This window comes from Lithobates pipiens, unplaced genomic scaffold, assembly GCF_037356315.1.
Source record: "Lithobates pipiens isolate NorthernLeopardFrog02 unplaced genomic scaffold, aLitPip1_a1.2 Scaffold_8, whole genome shotgun sequence".
Taxonomy (NCBI): Eukaryota; Metazoa; Chordata; class Amphibia; order Anura; family Ranidae; genus Lithobates; species Lithobates pipiens.
This window is the reverse complement of record NW_027507903.1, coordinates 212,846,633-212,866,928: the sequence shown is the minus strand read 5'-3', so window position 1 is coordinate 212,866,928 and position 20,296 is coordinate 212,846,633. Positions and strand designations below refer to the sequence as shown.

At 36.2% G+C, this 20,296-nt stretch overlaps 1 protein-coding gene across 15 annotated transcripts in view; it reads left to right on the top strand.

The window, feature by feature from the left end:
* Positions 1-20,296, top strand: part of FOXP2 (forkhead box P2) — a 390,396-nt gene that overhangs the window by 303,791 nt on the left and 66,309 nt on the right. For 14 of the 15 annotated variants that reach the window (XM_077472079.1, XM_077472084.1, XM_077472083.1 and 11 more), the window contains 5 exons: positions 754-837; positions 12,453-12,654; positions 13,957-14,033; positions 14,167-14,268; positions 16,790-16,911. In XM_077472079.1, coding sequence (XP_077328205.1) covers positions 754-837; positions 12,453-12,654; positions 13,957-14,033; positions 14,167-14,268; positions 16,790-16,911 — 587 coding nt within the window. Of the gene's footprint in view, positions 1-753; positions 871-12,452; positions 12,655-13,956; positions 14,034-14,166; positions 14,269-16,789; positions 16,912-20,296 lie in introns of those variants that run through there. The other variant, XM_077472093.1, reaches the window with a different exon arrangement.

The window sequence follows — 20,296 nt, the reverse complement described above, 5'->3', positions numbered from 1 at the left end:
TTTTTTTTTTTTTTTGCTATTTTAACAATAGCTAGGTGAGGTCTATTGTTTGTAACGAGACTGTAAAATGTGGATGCTGCCTCAGAATTTATCATTGCACACTTTTAGTTTCAATTATTCTCCACAGTTAGGTTGATGATGGCAAGATGTAGAGGGCACTAAAAGAACCTCAGTGGACGATAAATAAATGAAAAGACTGCCCAAAACAACCGCTTGCTTGGAAAAACTTTTGCTTTCGCATACTCACTTACAACACAGCTCACAGCTACATCTGTCAGGAGCACATCGAGCAGCCATTTAAAAGCTTATAGTGGCAGATTGGAGTAACTTCCACTTTTAGACAGCTCTAAGCTTCTGAATGTCATTGGTAAAAGAAAAAAAAATGATAATAATGGTGCAATGCTGAAATCTTAGGTTGATAAATATTAGCAAAATGCTGATTATGATACATGATTTGTTTATGTTGATTGTAAAATGTATACATATAAATCCAGGTTAATAGGAGAAAAAAAAAACAGAGTATTATATTCAGTGTTTTTTTTTTCACCTTTATCCCTTTAAGGCATACTATACATGTGTTCTCTTTTATCTTGGTAGCAAATTGCATTCCTTCATTCATACAGTATGCAACTCTGCATTTTATGTGCTGGACTCATTACATGGAGACATGCTTGATGATAAGATGTATCACTAAGATAAAATAGCTATATCAGTCATTTCTGAAATGCTTCTGATTTTACTCCTTCTTAACAGCTTTCTAAAGAGCGTGAACGACTTCAAGCAATGATGACCCACTTGCACATGCGACCCTCAGAGCCCAAGCCATCTCCAAAACCTGTAAGTGCATATTGCTTTATAAACAGTAAATAGGTCTATACATGTAACCGGCTAAGAAAATGAACAATTTTGTGACAGTCTAAAAACAATGAGTGTGATGAAAAAATATTGCAATAAAATGGATGTAAAATGCAATATCTTGTCAAATTGTATGTTTCTTTAGAAGTAATGCTATCTTTAACACAATCTATCCAATCTACACTGTGGGTGACACTAAACAAACTACACCTATAAGTGCAAAAATCATTACCTTCAGAGCTGAGCCTGGGAAGAGATCTAAGTGTGATAGTTTCACTCATTCCCAGGGAAAATCAGCAGTGCTTTAAACAGTATAGACTATCATACTGGAAAACACCAATTCAAAATGGTTTTAGAAATTGTTTTCAAAACATGCTAAAAATGTGTGCTATCTTTAATTGTGTTGGACTTTCTGTTATATTTTATGTAGATTTGAAGGTTGCTATTTGAGAAGTATAAAACAATGAAAAAGAAATACACACATACGTACAGTATGTACGTTTTTATATATATATATATATATATATTATGGCGTATATTTTTTCTTTAATTGTTGAAGGTATTTATATAGCAACAACAATTTGCAAATCAATACCTGTCCTCATACAGGACAAGCTCAGGTCTTTATGCATACATATACTAAGGGCAATATACTAGACTGTCAACTACCAGCATGTCTTTGGAGTGTGGGAAGACACCAGAAAACCTTCCAAGTATCCAAAAGGCAACTCATGCAAGCACAGGAAGAACATGCATGTGTGTGTGTGTGTTTGTGTGTGTGTGTGTGTGTGTATATATGTATATATAGATAGATAGACACAGGAAGGAGCAAATGGCTAGTACATTACCACCACTACATTTTGTTGAGCCAAAAGCATGAGCAGGGAAAAGCGTTTCAAAACAACTCCAGCTTTAGGCAATGCCAGAATCACTGCAGTTGGGAGGCTGACGCGTTTCAGGGGACATGCCCCCTTTCCCAGATCTGACGCCAAGTTTGTGTGTTATTGACTCTTGTATTTAATACAATTTTGTATTAGTAATGTACTAGGCATTGCACCCTCCTGCGTCTTTTTACAGTTTTGTCTGGAGTTTAAAGGAAGGCAGCATCGGTTTGAGCACTACATGTTGTGACACCATCAACTGTACCACTGTGTGAGTGTTAAAGTGTTACAATTTCTGTGTGTGTGTGTGTGTGTGTGTGTGTGTATATATATATATATATATATATATATATATATATATATATATATATATATAATATATTGATAGAGATACATATGCAAGCTTGATGTATGCATCAGCACAGTTGAACTTCCATAGTTGAACTGGATTGTAAACTTTTAATGTTGCCACTTCAGTCCTTGTAAAAATTAACTTTTCATATGCACACATATATGGTGAGGGCATAGTTAACCCTCAAGTGTTAGACCAGTTTTAATAGTCCTGAAGACATGTTTGCAGTCCAAAGCTCTTCCATGGTGCTTTTCTTATTTGATAATATATGAATAGATGTGTGTGTGTGTGTGTTATCAGATCATGTTGTCATGTTGAGTAATTTGTGTAAACCTGTCATAAGAGCTAGAGGATTCTGCTATTCCTGCATTCCCTCTAAAAACATATGCTAGTTGACTGGCTATTATGTTGTTCTTCTTGCTTTAATATTTATTTTAAGATACATATTGATCTTGAAAGCTCTTACTTCCTGTGCATTAAACTAAAATCTCCAACAATTTTATCAACGGTCTATAAACTACAACCCCCCCCCCCTTCCATGGAGAAGGGGCAAGATGTTTATAGTATAAATCAGGAAAGCAGTATAGAAAAGGTTAGAAATTCTTCAGGCCTATTTTTACAACAAGCTGAGAACTGATGCAAAAGAAAAATGGAGATAAAAAACATAGAGGAAGAAGGTGAAGTAAAGGCTTACATCAACCAGTCAGATTCCTTGTTTATTTATTTATTTTTTCAGTCACCGTCTCACTTTGCACAATTTTTCTTTGCGTCAGTGTTTTTACATCAGCACCTTAGTGTTAAAGCGGAACCTGAAGTTCCACTGTCACAAACTGTGAGCAGCCGGCCTCTTTATTGCATAAAAGACATGCGTATGGGCAAATTATGTTGCTCATGTGCAACCCAGTTTACAGTGCCGGCAGGATTGTGGCAGGATTACTGTGATGGAGTGACACAATCCTGCTTTGGCCAATGAAGATGGCCAAAGACTGTCACCCAGAAGAAAATGCCAGCGAGGGATGGGGGCCACGGAAGCAAAGGTAAGTTTAGCTGATTTCTTTATTGCTTTTGTTATACTCGTGAACACAACGTGATTAAACATTTATTATTCTTAAATATAATGGTAGGAATGAAAGTGTATCTTGTCACTTTAAAAAGAAGACATTGTGAATGTTTCCTTTTCAGTACACTATTTGTACTCTTAACCCATCACTGTCTGCATGGTGACAACATGCAGGAATAGGGTGCTTTTCTTTGAAAAACCTGAAATTTCATTTGAATAAAATTAGTTTTCTCATAGCTTACTATAGCACAATGTAGATAATCACAAGATGGAATAACTGTCTCATAAATCCATCAGGAATCTGCAGCTTGTTCGTTTCCAATTAATTATTCAATCAGTGAATTTTTTAACTCCAGCAGCATGGTTACGACGACGCTAATAAAGAATTTTCAGCCTATAATCCAAAACAGAACCTGAATGAATAATGTAATTGAAGTATTACATTACATAAACCACACATGAAAGAATTGCTAATTGTGTTTGATGGCGAGCAATTAATACAGAATCTAAGATGAACAATTTAAAATAAGACTACTGTTTAAAGATTCCACTGAAAAGCAACAACTCAAGTAGAGAGGTAAATCAACAAAGTTTGAAAAAAGAGCGATACGTAAAAAAAAAAAAATACATTGCTCATAATAGAAAAAAAAGGCTTAAAATTGATATAGTAGTAGAGATTTATGATCTTGTGTGTACTGTTTCAGTTGAGACAGCCCACACATTTGATAAATATTAATAGGATGAATTTATTACCAGGGAGAAATGAGCTATGTTGGTTCATCACTGCACCCTTAACAGCTATCAGTACATGAACACAAGGTGCAACTGCACTATTATATGACCCCATTTACTCTCTGAATGGTACTTCATTAAACGGTACCTTTTGGCCATGCTATGGATGGATGAAAATCAAAGTTATCAAGGCTGCAAGTCCTGAATAATGAGTTTCACCCAACCTTGAATATATTTAGATGAGCTAAGGTGGTTAAGTGTTCATCTTAGTTTTTACATGCTTTTCCTTACTTAATAATACATTCTTCTTTATCAGTTCATGATTGCATGCCTACAAACATGTTATGCTAGTTATGGCCAGCTGCTAAAATAAGTTAGCGGAACATTGTAAACATACTCATTTGCATACATATAGAAAATGAAATTCCTGCAGCTTATTTTAAACATGTTTGACTATTTCTGACTTTAATCTTTTTTGTTGTAATGTGAACAGTGGATAGCGGGAGTACATGTTCTTGTCTGATACTCCCACATAAATTGATACAAGGCTTATAAAAGTAGTGTAAATAATATATCACTTTGCTCTTTCTCCGTATGCAGCTTTAGGGAGCCCATGAAATGTATTTTAAAAACCTGGGTAAATGATGTTGTTTCCTCGCTCAACTGACTTTATTTTTGGCTACAGGTGCAAAGATGGGTAATCAGGAGGAAAAAGATTTGACAGTTCTTAGAGAAGTGCAGATGTGGAAACAGAAACACTGTCTCCAGATACCATTTACTAGTATACACTGTAGTGCACACAGTGAAAAGTGCTTTGATCAAGCTTATCAATTATTAGTTCCAGTGTCTACACTTATCAGTCAGTGTCCATTCTGGCGCATTCAATTTTTCTTAAAAGTTGTATGCTATGCATAAACATGAAATGAATGTCTGTCTTCTTTGACAAATATCTATACACGTTCACATAAAGAAAATGTATTACATTAATTTAAGTTGCACTGACAAAGCTCACTGCTTATTGCAGAGTCCAGTGAACTTTTAACTCTCCCTGAAGAAGCTTACAAGGTGACCGTCTCTAACTGTCTTGCAGGCATCCAAATTATGGGACCAGATTCATCAGTTAACTGTTTTCTGGTTGGTGGAAAAAGATTTCAATACTCTGAAACTGAAAAACCATGCAAATAAAACTAAGCAGTTCCTTGCAAAGATCCAAATTGTTATTGTTCAGCTGTTAAAGTGGAATTAGAGTCAAACGCCAGCAAAAACTAACTTTTTTTAGATTTTAATAGAAAAGGGAAGGGTTAGATCGTTTTGCCCTTTTCAAATTGGTATCTGTATCTATGCTGGGGAGATTTATTCTCACTTCCTGTTGTGTTACTGAAACAGGAAATGGGCTGAATCTCTTCAACAGCAGTATAAAGCAGCATCCAAAGCTTTCTTAATAACAGCGTGTGGTGAAGGTAAAAGGGCAGGAAGTCTCAAAGTGGTTTTCTAAAGTTTCCATCCAAAATTAAGATTTCTAATCAGGTTTGCATCTGTATTGTAGAATCCATGTTTCATAGGTGTACTGGATGAAGTATCTACTGGTCATACATATAGGGGATGCATATAGGAGCTCTTGTTTAAAATACCAATATATTGACAGTATATTATCTATATTATATAAACAGTAAAAACAGAGATTTGTAAGTAAAGATTTATTCCCACCAGCCATGCATAACAATGATTTTTACAGGAGAGGAAAGTAAATTGCCAGATAAAGTTATAGCAGAATTCTTTACACTTTTTTTACTTTCTTCATGGATACAAAATAAAGTTACCGTATTTATTGGCATATAACATGCACCTTTTTCCCTTAAAATCAGGGGAAATCGTGGGTGCGTGTTATATGCCGAACCACTGCCTTGGAGGGGAAGGAGGGAATGATCGTGCGGAAAATAGACAGAGCCGAGTATACTGTGTGCTCGGTCCCGCTCGCAGTCACGCCCAGTCCCGCCTCCTAGCATTTATGTCCCACCATTGGACCGGAGTTGTGTCCATCATAGGAGCCAGGCCAAGGGACGGGACTGCGAGAGGAGCCCAGTACACAGGGCATCTGGCTGTCTATCTCAGTGGCGCTCGTCCCCTCCTCAGCAGGCAAAAGGAAGTTGTATGTGGTGTTCACAGCAGCTGGATGTATCTGCCTATACCAGTAACAATTTAAAACCCTTCATTGGTCATGCTGCAATTTTGGGCAAGGCTGCAGATGGACACTGTTGGGCAAGGCTGCATATGGACACTGATAAGGCTGCATTGATGGGTATTTAAAATGTTTAAAAAAAGTTTTTTTCCTTAAACTTCCCTCCTAAACTTGGGGTGCATGTTATGGGCCGGCGCGTGTTATACGCCAATAAATACAGTATTTTGACCCATACAATAGCATATTTGTAAACTATTGCACAGCTAACATAGTACTACCCTTCTGCTCAGCTAAGGTGATAGCAAACACAGCGCTTGCAGTAGGATTGTATGAAATGATGAATCATGTTTTTTTGTTTTTTTTTTGTAAATGCTGTGCTGGCTTTCTCTTCAGTGAAGCCATCTCTCCAAAACTTGAAAGCTTCTTTCAAGTGAAACCATAATAGTATGGGTCAATTTTATATGGTTTTGTGTTTTATAAACATGTTTTGGATTTTTTTTTTAATATGTGCATAAAATTTCTATTTAACAAATCACCATTTTACATAGGGTGCTTTTCTCATACAGTGTTTGCACAAAATGCTAAACACAGCCTCTGGACTTCTTGTCAGTGACTACAGATTGAAAATTAGAAACAGTCTACATTAGGCAGGTATCTGTGTTTGTATGTAATCTGATATCTTGCTATTCATGTTAATTCACAACACAAGCTATTCACTACATAGTAGTAAACACGCTTTCTAAATTCCTGGAGTCTTAAGCAAGCCATACATGGATCGTAATTCGGCTGGTTCTTTCTATAAGTATACTGATTGTACCGACGTCGGTCCATTGATCGACTTGGGTACAACCAGCGTGTTGGATTTTTTTTACATGCAATTACTGCTGGTGACTATAGCCGCTAGCAGTAATCATGTTCTGGCAGCTGGGAAGGCACCACACATTCCACCCACCAGTAGAACACAATAGGACTGTGGGGGGAATTCCCCCATCAGCACTGACTGTGTTGATAGGTGAATCAAGTGATTTTTTTTCCCTTCCACCCATGGGGGAAGGAAGGAAAATCAAATCATCTATGGGCGGCAGGTGATAAATATGCAATATTAATTTGTAATCATTTATATTTACCCAGCAAAAATAAAATGAATAGTCCCAAACATAATCACATTCAAAATAACATGAACAAAAATGTTGTAAATGTCTTAAAAGTGCATAGTCAATTTTTTAAAATTAATGAAATGGGCACCTTGCTTTACAACAAGAATAGTTCAGTATTCCCAAATATAGCATCAGGCATCACATGATTGCTATGACCATTGCTTTTACTGGTTGCAGTGAGTCACTAAACTGCAAGCCATCGGGGGTTGTTTGTGCTACCTTATTGAATAAACCTGTTTGTATTTAAATTTATTTTATCTAGTATCAAATAGTCAAATAGACAAATAGTCTTTTGGCTAGTACTAGTCTAGTGACTATTCCAACATATTTAACCGATTGAGCCCCGGAAGATTTTACCCCCTTCCTGACCAGAGCACTTTTTGCGATTCGGCAATGTGTTGCTTTAACTGACAATTGTGCGGTCGTGCGATGTTGTATCCAAACAAAATTGATGTCCCTTTTTCCCCACAAATAGAGCTTTCCTTTGGTGGTATTTGATTGCCTCTGCGGTTTTTATTTTTTGCGCTATAAACATGTAATATATATAAATATATACAATAAAAAAGAGCATCAATTTTGGAAAAAAAAACATTATTTTTTTTTTTACTTTTTGCTATAATAAATATCCCTCCAAAAATATATGAAAAAACTTTTTTTCCTCAGTTTAGGCCGATATGTATTCTTCTACATATTTTTGGTAAAAAAAAATCACAATAAGGGTATATTGATTGGTTGGAGCAAAAGTTATATTGTCTACGAAAGAGGGGATAGATTTATAGCATTTTTATTACACTTTTTTTTTTACTAGTCATGGCGGCGATCTGCGGTTTTTTTCGTGACTGCAACATTATGGCAGACTTGTCAGACAATTCTGACACATTTTTGGGACCATTGGCATTAATACAGTGATCAGTGCAATTAAAAATGCATTGATTATTATAAAAAAATGTCACTGGCAGTGAAGGGGTTAACACTAGGGGGCAGTAAAGGGCTTAAGTGTGTCCTAGAGTGTGTTCTAACTAAACGGGGATGGGGACTGTGCAGGGAAATAACAGATCACTGTTCATACTCTGTATGAACACACGATCTGTCACTTCTCCCCTCAGAGAACCGGAAACTGTGTGTTTACACACACAGGTCCGGGTTCTCCATGTCTCAACGGTGATCGTGGGAGCCTGGCAGTGATCGAGACCGCCGGGCACTCGCATCACCTCAGGGGCGAGCGGGGGGCCCCCTAGTGGCCACAGGGCAAAGCAACGTTACATAACATCGTTTCGCCCAGCCGTGCCATTCTGCCGCAGTACAACTGCGGTGGATGGTCGGCAAGTGCTTAAACAGGTCGATCTTCATTCAAACAACATCCACAGCTAAAGGTGATATGTTTGAATGAAATCACAGGGAACATATGTGCTTTTTTCAATTATTTAATCTACCAAAATATCAAGCAATTTAATGGAATACTATGGGGTCTGTACACGTTTTTCTTCCATTTTAGCAGAAATTATTATTGTAGTTGTGTTGCTTAGCTGCTCACCAGTTTCTTAATATCAAACCCATGAAAAATGTGACTACAAGATTCCTTCAGGAGATGTTTACCCCCACAACATTTCAATGGGATGCAAATCAGGACTTGACTAGACCATACATATTGACTATACAGCTCCATTTCTTCTTTTTGAGTCACTGAAAATTTGCTAACGTGCGGTTCAAACTTTCCTCATATTCTCATTAAGCACGGTTTTATATGATGCAGAATTCATAGTTCCTGAAATGACTGCAAGCTGGCCAGGTCTTTGAGTAGCAACGTAACCCCAAATCATAACATTTCCAGCAGCCTGCTTCCCAGTGGTTATGAGATGCTTCTTCTGAAATGTTCGCTTTCACTTGCAATGGCCAAACAACTCTATCTTCATCAGATACGCCGATGCTCGCATAAACATGAGTGTACAGGCGTATGCACAAAATAGACATTTTTTCCAAGTATTAGCATTCACTTAAGTATATCCACGCATAGTCTTTCATGTCTGTGGGCAGCTGTATGCAGCTTTTGGACTTCCTGAGTGTGGAAAATATGCCAGAATGTACATTAAACGGTCTTAGATGTTCATGTACAAGAGACACTTATAGCTGAGGTTTTGGGCTTTTGATAGTCCATTCTTTTCAATGGGCTTTCAAAACACAGAAAAAGTAGTGTAAGCACTACATTTCAGATTGTGCCACACCAAAATGCATGGTATTGCAGTACCATGTGGTTTGCTTGCCACAAGCGTGCTGCATTCACAGCATGCATTTAGAGTGCCATAAATTAGTTTCCGCCAATGCACATGTTTTTTTTTTTTTCCAAAGAAATTTTATTTGTTTTTTTTTTGTTTTGTTTTTTTCTCAATGATACAATGATAAAGTCATAACGTAATACACTTATGAGAACATACAAAGATTTTCACATAATATATGATCTAATTTAAGTAATATTTGTACTTTGGTAGATATACAAATACATATGACATTAAGTTGAATAGTTATATAACTAAAACAAAAGGTAGGGGAAACAATACTCAACTACTAATGTGGAAAGGAGGAGGAAGTAGGGTGTGGGAGGGGGATGTTAGGGGGGGAGCAATCTGAAGGATATGCTTAATGCAAAACATATGTATATTACTGGTTTGCTGTAATTGGTATGTGTGTGACCAGCACACCATACTTTAGTACGTTAAGACAGTTGTCACACATAGGATATGGAAGTGGGGATTGGATGCGTGTATCTATTCGATAACAGTTTCAGTTTGTAAACAAGGCTACTAGAGACTTGCTGTGAATGGATGGTTTTTATTTGTGTAGTTAACTTTTGTGTTCATTTAATATTGGGTCGTGTATAAAAGAATTTCCTTAGTGATGAGATAACATGTCTATTATAATGTTATTATATGCTTCATCCGGGGGGGTATCTTGTGACTAGAGCGTGATCGTGTATTTTATGGACATTGGTCTGTTTGGGTCGTTGCTTTAGCTGTACATCTTCTGAGTGTATTCTGTAGTGGATTTGAAATGGTTCCAGCAAGCCCAGCGTGTGGAGAATTTGCGTGGGGTGTTTCGTGAAATGCACATGTTGCAAGGGCAGCGCATTGTGCGGTGCGGGAAACATGCACAAAGAATTCCTTTTCCGCACTGTGTTCTGGTGTAAACGGGCGCATAAACAAGGTTCCAAAGGCATTCTCCATAAGGACATTCTAATCACTGGCTCCTAATCTAGAACACCCGATTATAACTCATGGATTTAAAGTGGGGATAAACAAAGGGTTCACTTACTTGTTCCATATAATAAATTAGCATTTTCGTTACTTTAGTTTGAGAATGAACACACCGTGTAAATTGTTTTATTTTATTTATTAATGCATATCACCTTCATCTATAGGCACTGTTTGAATGACAATATAATGTTTGCTTGTTAAAATATGATGAAAAATTCAACTATTCCTGTAGCGTGTATGTACTTTTTCACATGACTGTATTATTAAACCTGTTAGTATTATTTTTGGTATGTATAAGTAAAAGTAATTTTTTTTACAATGCCTGGTACTGGTCTAGATTTTTCTGCGTACATCTCTTAAACACGCAGATTAAAGCATATTGTAACCAGTAGTTGTAGAGGGTTTGAAAGATGCAGTGTTCATGATATTAACAAGTACATACAATTGGTGTTCTAAATGCATGAAGTACAGCATTTAGTCATATCATCTCAGCCTTTTTATGTACGTAACAAAGAATTCCCATTTCACTCTGCTGGCTTTGAGTGGGAGCTGAATAACAGTTTGTGGTTTATTGGGAACAGATGCACTTGGGGATGCCTTCAGGGTGCCAGTCGTTATTATTAGCCTGCTAATGTGCTTCTTCTGGCTGCTTCCCAGGAAAGAGGAACAATTAGCTGGCATATGTTAATTTTTGTTTCCCTAACAAATCTCACCACTGACTAAATGTGTAAAACAAATCCACAAAGAAAGATCAATCAATGCTGAACACACCATTTCTCCCTATTAAAATATTGTTTCTCAGAAAGAATGTTTGGGATTTAAAAGGGGCAGGTGTTGCCAAATTCCATACAGTAGCAGCTGAATTTTATGTTTAGGTGAAAGGCTAATGCAGTGTGCAGACAAATAATTATTAATACAAGTATCAGTCCAGGCATTTTAACACTTGCCGTTCTGGAGGAGCGTGAAGGGGTTAAGTAGGGCTATGAATCAAATTACCCACATATTATCCCAGATGAATACAATTCAGATTATGGCTGTAATCATTGCAAGTGTTGCACTCCTTTTAAATTTTGCTAATTGGATGCTATTTATGGCCAAAGAGGTGTGGTAGAGGTGATGAGTTTTTTTTTTCTTTTTCGTTTTTTTTTTTTCTTTCTTTTTTTTTTTTGATAATGAGGAGCAGTAGTTCACTGAGGGGATTAATAGAGGATACATTTTAGAACAGATTGCATATATTCGCACCTATTTTCCTTTTCTCTACCCTGACACCCACTTTCTAGCGTATATCAGCAATAAGTGACACTGTAATCACAAATTGAAAATGATCTTTCCAGTGGAATTGGCAAACTTGACATTTCATTATATTTGTTAACACATGCCACAAATGATTGTTAGTGAGGAAATACCATTTCCCTCTCCCCATCTTCAATCAGATTTAATTTGAAAAATTTCAGCCTCCTCTGGCTAATTTGCAATTAAGACAATTTTGTTTGAATATGTAGTAATGTCATTACCATTCCACCAAATTAGCAAGGAGACTAAAGGTCAGTGTAAGATTTTCCAGCTGGTTGGAGCTTCTCATCTGAGATTTAGGACTAAGAACAAACACTATAGCATGGTCAGAATATGAACTTTTATTTAAGGTCTTTTCTCTTCGGATCTTTGATTTGTTTTCACTATTTTGAAGGTAACTAATTCACTGATCAGTATGCACTTCATTTCCCAGGACTACTGAACACAAGAACATTTCTACCTATTTGGCTAAAATGTTGTTTTGAATATTAGATAATCTCTCTCTTTTTTCTCTAATAAGGTTCATATCATAAAATGTTATAATTGTCTATAATAGGTTATTTTCTCTTGCAGCAATGGGGTACGAGCATGTTCAAAGTTTAAATATTAAACCAATTTGCTCTGTCCTAAATATATTATGAGTGCAGTTTGTTTGTTTTTCCTCTGATGTATTTGCATGTTTTTTTTTTCTACAGCTAAACCTAGTGTCCAGTGTCACCATGTCTAAAAACATGTTGGACACATCCCCTCAGAGCTTACCTCAAACCCCAACCACACCAACTGCACCTGTCACTCCAATTACCCAGGGACCCTCTGTAATCACGCCGGCCAGTGTACCTAATGTTGGAGCCATTCGAAGAAGACATTCTGACAAATACAATATACCCATGTCCTCAGGTATACTTATCATTTGATATGTTTCAACTTTCATTAAATAAACAAAAGTTAGGGAATGTTTTTTATTACTGATTGTTTTTTAGATATTAACTGCTTGCCAACCAGCCACCACAGTTTTACTGCGGCAGAATGGCACAGTTGGGCCAAATGACCTTACCTTACCTTGCTTCACCTTTTGGCCACTAGGGGTGCACGTGCTCGGAGCGCGTGCCCAGAGCCGATGCAAGTGGCCGGCGGGCGCGATGACCGTCAAGCACTTGTGGCAGAGCGAGAACCGGGATCTGTGTGTAAACACACAAATCCCAGTACTTTCAGAGGAGAGGAGCCATATCATGTGTTCATACTGAATATAAACACCGATCTCTCTCTTCCCCTAGTCAGTCCCATCCCCCCATACAGTTAGAACACACCTAGGGAACACAGTTGACTCCTTGATCGCCCCCTAGTGTTAACCCCTTCCATGCCAGTGTCATCTATACAGTAATCAGTGCATTTTTAGAGCACTGATCATTGTATAATTGTCAATGGTTCCAAAAATGTATCAAAAGTGTCCAATTTGTTCTCTGCAATATCGCAGTCCCAATACAAATCGCAGATCGCTGCCATTACTTGTAAAAACAAATAATATTTAAAATGCCATAAATCTATCCCCTATTTTGTAGACACTATAATGTTTGCGTAAACCAATCAATATACGCTTATTAGGGGTTTTTCTTTTACCAAAAATGTGTAGAAGAATACATAGAGGCCTAAACTGAGGAAAAAATTTGAAAAAAAAATGTGGGATATTTATTATAGCAAAACATAAATGATAGTGTGTTTTTAAAAAAAAATTGTTGCTCTTCCTTTGTTTATAGTGCAAAAAATAAAAACCACAGAGGTTATCAAATACCACCAAAAGAAAGCTCTATTTGTGGGAAAAAATGTGTCTGGGTATAGCATCGCAGAACCGCGCAATTGTCAGTTAAAGCGACACAGTGCCGTATCGCAAAAATTGGCCTGGTCATTGAGCAGGCAAATCTTCCGGGGCTGAAGTGGTTAAAATTAAGATATAAATGTCTTTTAGAATTTTCAATAAAGCCCTAGTGTTCCTGATATACTATTTTGATGCAGAAGAAAGACATGGCTAGATTTAATCCTGAAGATTTTGCATGAATGAAAATAATGGCAGTTTTTCCAATATATAACCTAAAACAAATGATTTTTTATGAATATATTGCACATTTTATGCTTACACATGATATCAGTTTTGTATTTGGTATGTAAAGTTTTTAGACTTAACACTATTCTTATATGTTTTAGAAATTGCCCCAAACTACGAGTTTTATAAAAATGCAGATGTCCGTCCTCCATTCACATATGCAACTCTCATAAGGCAGGTAAGTACAAGGAAAGTGAACTTTCATTCAATGAACGTATGTTATTATCTCAAGATGACACAGTGATACAAATGACATCTGGTCTAGTTAGAGAGTCTTTTTAATGTCACTACGCATCTTTGTCTCATTTCAGGCTATCATGGAATCGTCTGACATGCAGTTAACACTTAATGAAATTTACAGCTGGTTTACACGGACGTTTGCTTACTTCAGGCGTAATGCAGCAACTTGGAAGGTAACTACTTTCGAGCAGCTTTAGATGGCTCACATAGTGCTTACTGATAGCACAAGGACCATTTATTTCCATGACATAAGCAGATTAGTATCTGCGTCCCCTCTTTTTAACCTGCCTCTTGAATGGAATGAATTCTCTCTCTCAAAATGACAAGTGAAAGAATAATTTTGCCTCTGATATCGTTTTCTAATTTGGTGCAATTAATAGCAGAGGCTTGGCAGAGAAATGAGGGCCTGACACACTAATTACAGTGTGAGCACTCAATCATCAACACCTTTGTTAGTCGCACTATATTACTTTTTCTCTTGCATATTATTGGCTAATTAGTTTGAAAAATGTCTGTTTGCCTTGTGCAACAAATGGAGGCTGTAGGTTTTGTCTTGGTCTATGCCTTTTGTACACATCATAGCTCATCATACAGAGTGGATCTGCCACTGTAGTGAGGGCTGGGGCTACTCAGCTGGAACTAAAAAGAAAGTAAAGTGAATATTATCCTGTCAGGACATAAATGCAGTTTATTTACTTAGACAAAAGAGTTCATCTATAGCCCTGTCCAAACAACCTTATTGTCTGGTTCCTGCAGGGTGCTAAAAAAATGTTCCTCATATGCATCTATTTCTGGTAGAGAGCAATGTCTGGCAAGATAAGGGTACTCAGCACAGTCTAAGTGAACTGTTTTATTTTCATTTCAAAAAGCAGTCAGAAACATCAATTAGCCACAAGCCATTTCATACAAAAGGGGAGAATGTTTGTAGCTGAGCAGAACAGAGGCGGCAAAGCACTCATCAGCATACTAAGAATTTTCAACTGTGAGATATGCTAAAGTGAATTAATTTGGATTTAAAATGCAAATGAATCTGGCAGCCGATTACAGATATATGTGTGTGAAAGGTTTATAATGCTTTTCATTTACAAAATGTTTAGAAGTTATTAGCTGCTGTGTGGCACTGCAAAGTGATGCAATTGTTGTATTTAGGCACTGCCAATGGGCACATATTTTGTTTAGTGGGGGAAAAAAAAAACAACTACAGGAACCTGTCCAGAATCTACTTAATGACTTTTTTTTCCAATAGGTAATATTTATGTTGAAGATTTGCATTTTCTATTGTTACTCATTAGAGATTGTACTGAATTTTCTGTCATTTGATTTACTGAAAGAAATTTAAAAAGAAATGAAAGGTGATTTAATATCTTAGCTTGGTCTCATCTCCACAGCTCGGGGATCCAGCAAAACTCATTCTGAACAGCTTATTAGTTCTAACTATATCGCATGCATAATAAAACTGCTCATTTGCTCATTAATATTAAAATTATCATATTCCGAGCCATGGGCATTAAGATCAATCAAATCCTTGGATTTCAGGTCAGATGCTAGATCTGCTTATGCTTTTTTTTTTTTTTTTTTTTATAAGAATTCTCCTCTTAAAGCAAGCCAGAAGCTTGTCTTTGTGCAAATAAAAAGAAATCTTTATCAAAATTACTTTGTTTCATATTCAAGAAATAAGAATTAGGTCATTACCGAATTGACTTGATAGTATACGGCAGAAGAATCCGAATAAAAATATGTCAGATTAATGATCCCCTCCATAAATGTTTCAGCTATATTTAACCCCTTTATAACAGTAATTTTATTTAGATGGATACTTTTCCTGAAACCGATAAGCTTAATAGATACAATTTTTATTATTAGTACCTATAGATACACCTATCTGAGAAAACTATTTTGTTATTAAAATTTAACTTGAACATTAATAAGCTAACTTGGTTTCTTTAGACTGTTTCCATTACTTGTTCATCTGAAAATACTCTGTAAGCATCACAGCTTATGAAAACGCAGCCTAAAAAATTCTGTGCAGAATGTTAACTAAAAAAAGAGAACTGAATATATCAGATTTTATTATTAGTGTTATCACTACAGAACAATAAATGAAGTCCTGGGTAGGTGTATATTTTTAGCTGTATGTCTATAATGCTTACCCATCACTCAGATAAGCCAGTAGTCAGAAAACATTAAACTGTAACTAGAATATGGCATCTAATAATACTGAATAAACAAACTCTGTCATTTCATTATTGTGGGATGAAAAGAATGCCTTTGAGCTTATTTGCATAAAGCTTTGTGCAAAATTAACACGTGTCACTGTAGCCTTTTTAGCATGTTAATACCTCAAGCAGGACTGGTTCCTTTGGACATTTCATCTGTCCCCGAGTGCTTGATCAGGGACAGAGCTGAGCTGACCTAATTGTTCTGGCATTTTCAAAGATACTGTAATTTGTACAGATATTGCAATTTAGACCAGCTCACTGAAAGAAAGGTTCTGACATAGCTATTATTAAAATAGCTTGAAAGGTTCATATAGTGTAGGTCAAGTAAGTCCTTTTTTTTTTTTACTTTGGTCCATGCTGTAGCAAAATATAAAATGTGTGTTTTTTTTTTTTTTGTTTTTTTTAATTCATGGCATCTGTACCAACAAAGTGTGGATTATTTAATGGAAGAGCCTTTTTCATATGTCTTATTTAGAATGCTGTACGTCACAATCTCAGCCTACACAAATGTTTTGTACGAGTGGAGAACGTTAAAGGGGCTGTATGGACAGTAGATGAAGCAGAATATCAGAAAAGAAGGTCACAGAAAATCACTGGGTATGTCTCCATTATGGGTATATATGATGATAAATATCTGTTGCCATTGTCCACCAGTGTTTAGCAGACGTCAAGCATGATCTTTGCTCCACAGGGGTCAAATGCAAAAGAGTCTGGGCTTATTAAGGTTAACAATGATTTGAGGAATGGAAATGAATTGACAGGTTAATGATGATAAATATAACGAAAGAGCCGGGTTTTCGTTTAAAATGATTTAGAGTATTGCATATTATTTGAAACCCAAAAATCCATATTAAAAGCTCAAGATTACCATAATAAAACACCAAATTACCATAAAATTCTATTTTTTTTTCATTTGCACTGTAATTAGGTGAACATTTTTTTAAGTGCATAAAGATCCTGACACCGAAAAAAACAAGAGCATTCACAAACTATTTCCTGTCCATTGTCATATTTTGTAATTAGCCGTTTCTGTGCATACCCCAAATTGTCAAAAACATGTTATAGAGCTATCTACAATTGCTTCAAGGTGTATATCTAAAAAAGCTACATAAAAACATTAAATAATTAAGATTAAATCAAATTTTATTCTTAAACTACTAAAATACTGCTCATTCTTTTTTCTTATTTTTTTTTTGTAGATTCATTTGCATTAGACAACACACGAGATTTAATAAGAAAGTGCTTTTTTTTTTTTTACTTTACACTAAAAATATAGGTGGTTGTTCATTTGTTTCATACATATACTTCCCACATTACTGTAAGAAGAAGAGAAAGGTCAGATATCATCCAAGCTAATCAGCATTGATTACCACTGGCTCGGTCAGTACACTGCTTTTGTTTGAAAACCACTACATCAACAGGCTTGTAGCAGTAATTTCCTAAACGATAAGTAGGATTGACAACACACTGGGGTTGATTTAGTAGAAAAAAATGAGGCTTTTTGCTTAACAAAGGGATTTTTCATTTTGCAAGGGAATTTTTACTTTAGTTAATGTGGTCAAATTTTTACTTTGCAAAGAATACCCAATCATATGCAAGGAAATATAGATTTTTATTTATTTTTTGTTTCCATATGATTGGATGGTTGCAGTCAGCAGAGCTACCCCTAGTTCACTAATCTAAGTGAAATTACCCTTGCAAAGTGAAACCTCTATATTCCTTTAGTGACCCAACCTAGCAATATAAAGCTGTATGGTTGGTAGTTGCAGCAGTATGGCTGTTTGTGTACCTATATTAATAACAGATAAAATATAATTGTCTCTAAAAACTACCAGACGCTTTGCTGTCTTATATAGCAATATAAAAACGTCTGGCATGCATTACAATGAGAACACAGAGCACCAGACTAGGGGACAATACTATGCACAAATATATTTTTAATTTTATTGTGAACTAGAACTAGTATAGCGTCTAGGCTTAGTTCTTAAACTGTTACATGCAGTAAAGTGTTCCACCAAGCACTAAACTCATAGAAATTTTAAGACAAAACACTGTTTTGAAGTCCTTGTACCTACAAGATGTAGGTACATGTGGAAGATAAAAACATTACCCATGTGAGTACCCTCCTCCCTCCTCAGCATATCATAGCTGAGCATGTATGAACCAAAGAAAAAAGTGTGTGGTGTTCTCATGATACAGTTTCTCACCTGTATTGCTATATTAAAAGTATTTTTTCAAGCCAGTATAGCTTAGGTTGACATGCAAACATTTTCCTTGAAGTTGTGTATTTGAATACATATTAGCCACTCTCTCACTGCAAGAGAGGAAAGGAAAAGTGAAAAATGATTGTTTAGTGAGTTGACTAGCCCAGTGTTTCTCAACCTTTTTTCAGTTAAGACACCCTTTAAAATTATGGGCAGTCTTGTGAAACCCCATTCTAAAATGTAAAAAAACAATTCTAATAGTTTTACATAATGCAGCAACATCCACACACAGGACACCCAACGTTAGAGGTGGTTTATTCTTCCAAAGCAAATACACTTTTGCACACTGGTACTGACTAGTATTCCAATGTTTCTCTTCTCCCTCAATTTCTCTCCATCAGTTAGTTAAGGTCACCCCAGTGCTGAGAGAAAGAGGCAGAGCAGGGTCAAACATGGATGCTGTGGAGGTGACAGACATCCTCCTTGTCATCTGATAATGTAATTGGTTGTTAGGATGCCAGTGTCTAGAAAGTCGTAGTGGTGTATACTGAAAATCCCTGGCTTTGTGTAACTAAAGGCCAGCTTGATCCACCTGCTGGCTTGTATACAATTTTTGATAAATTTTTAGGCATTTTGCCACCAAGGCACCCCTGAAGAAACCTCAAGGCACCCTGGTTGAAAAAGGGTCTACTAGCCCTTTGTAAAATAATAGCCTGTTTATGCATTAGCCTGCAAGTTCTATAGGTGCCGCAGAAAGATTTGGTAATCGACATTGCCAACTCATCCCTTGTATTGTCACATTTTATTTATACAGTCGGTGGTTCATTAGACTCAGTAAGTGCTCGAAACTGATCAGCCACACTACCTGTATTATCCATATTTGTTAGTAATTAGAAGGATGAGTTGGAAACAAATTAACAATGCCTGACCACACCCGTGTGTGTATATATATATATATATATATATATATATATATATATATATATATATATATATATCTCAATCAAAGGATGGCCACACAAATTACGGTCTGACTGTGAAATCACCTCTACATTTCCAACATATGTTCAGTGTAAATAACTACTCAATTGGATTGTTGCACCTTATGCAACAGTTGTTATTACAGTGACTAGTTGTTGATACAGAGCCAATAAATCAGCTTGTGATGTGCCCATAAACATGATAAACACTTAAGGGAAGACACAAGTCTTACAGGGTTATTTGTATAACATATATATATAGCTGTTATACTACAATATACAGCAGTCCTATTGTGCTTTACATATAGACCTCTCTAAAATATATTGATTGCCAAGTCTTATTGTTTCATTTATTTAACCATTTAGTAAGAAATAGAAGTGAAACGTAAGTGTGCTCTGTTTAGTCTTCTAAATCATTTTAATCATCATGGTAATGTTTCTAGTATTTGGAAACTCTCATTCTCTAATAACCAAGTCAAGGGTTCAAATTTTAATTGCACCTAGCCAGCCGGTAATAAAATACATTAGAAGGCACCTACTGTACATAATGCAACCTCTCTGAGCAGACTTCCGAAAAATCTAGGTGCCACAAGAGTTTGGGAAGGTGATATCTTGCAAGTCCTGTACACAGAGTAAAGTTGCCTTAGAACCAAGAAAAAAATTTTGGCCAGTCAGAGGGCCACATGTTCACTTTCATTGAAAATTAAGATTTTATTTGTTGTGGCGTGCTAATTTTTACAAGCAATTGTTTGTGACCGTATGAGACTAAGTTAAGTTGACATGAATCTGCATTTCTTT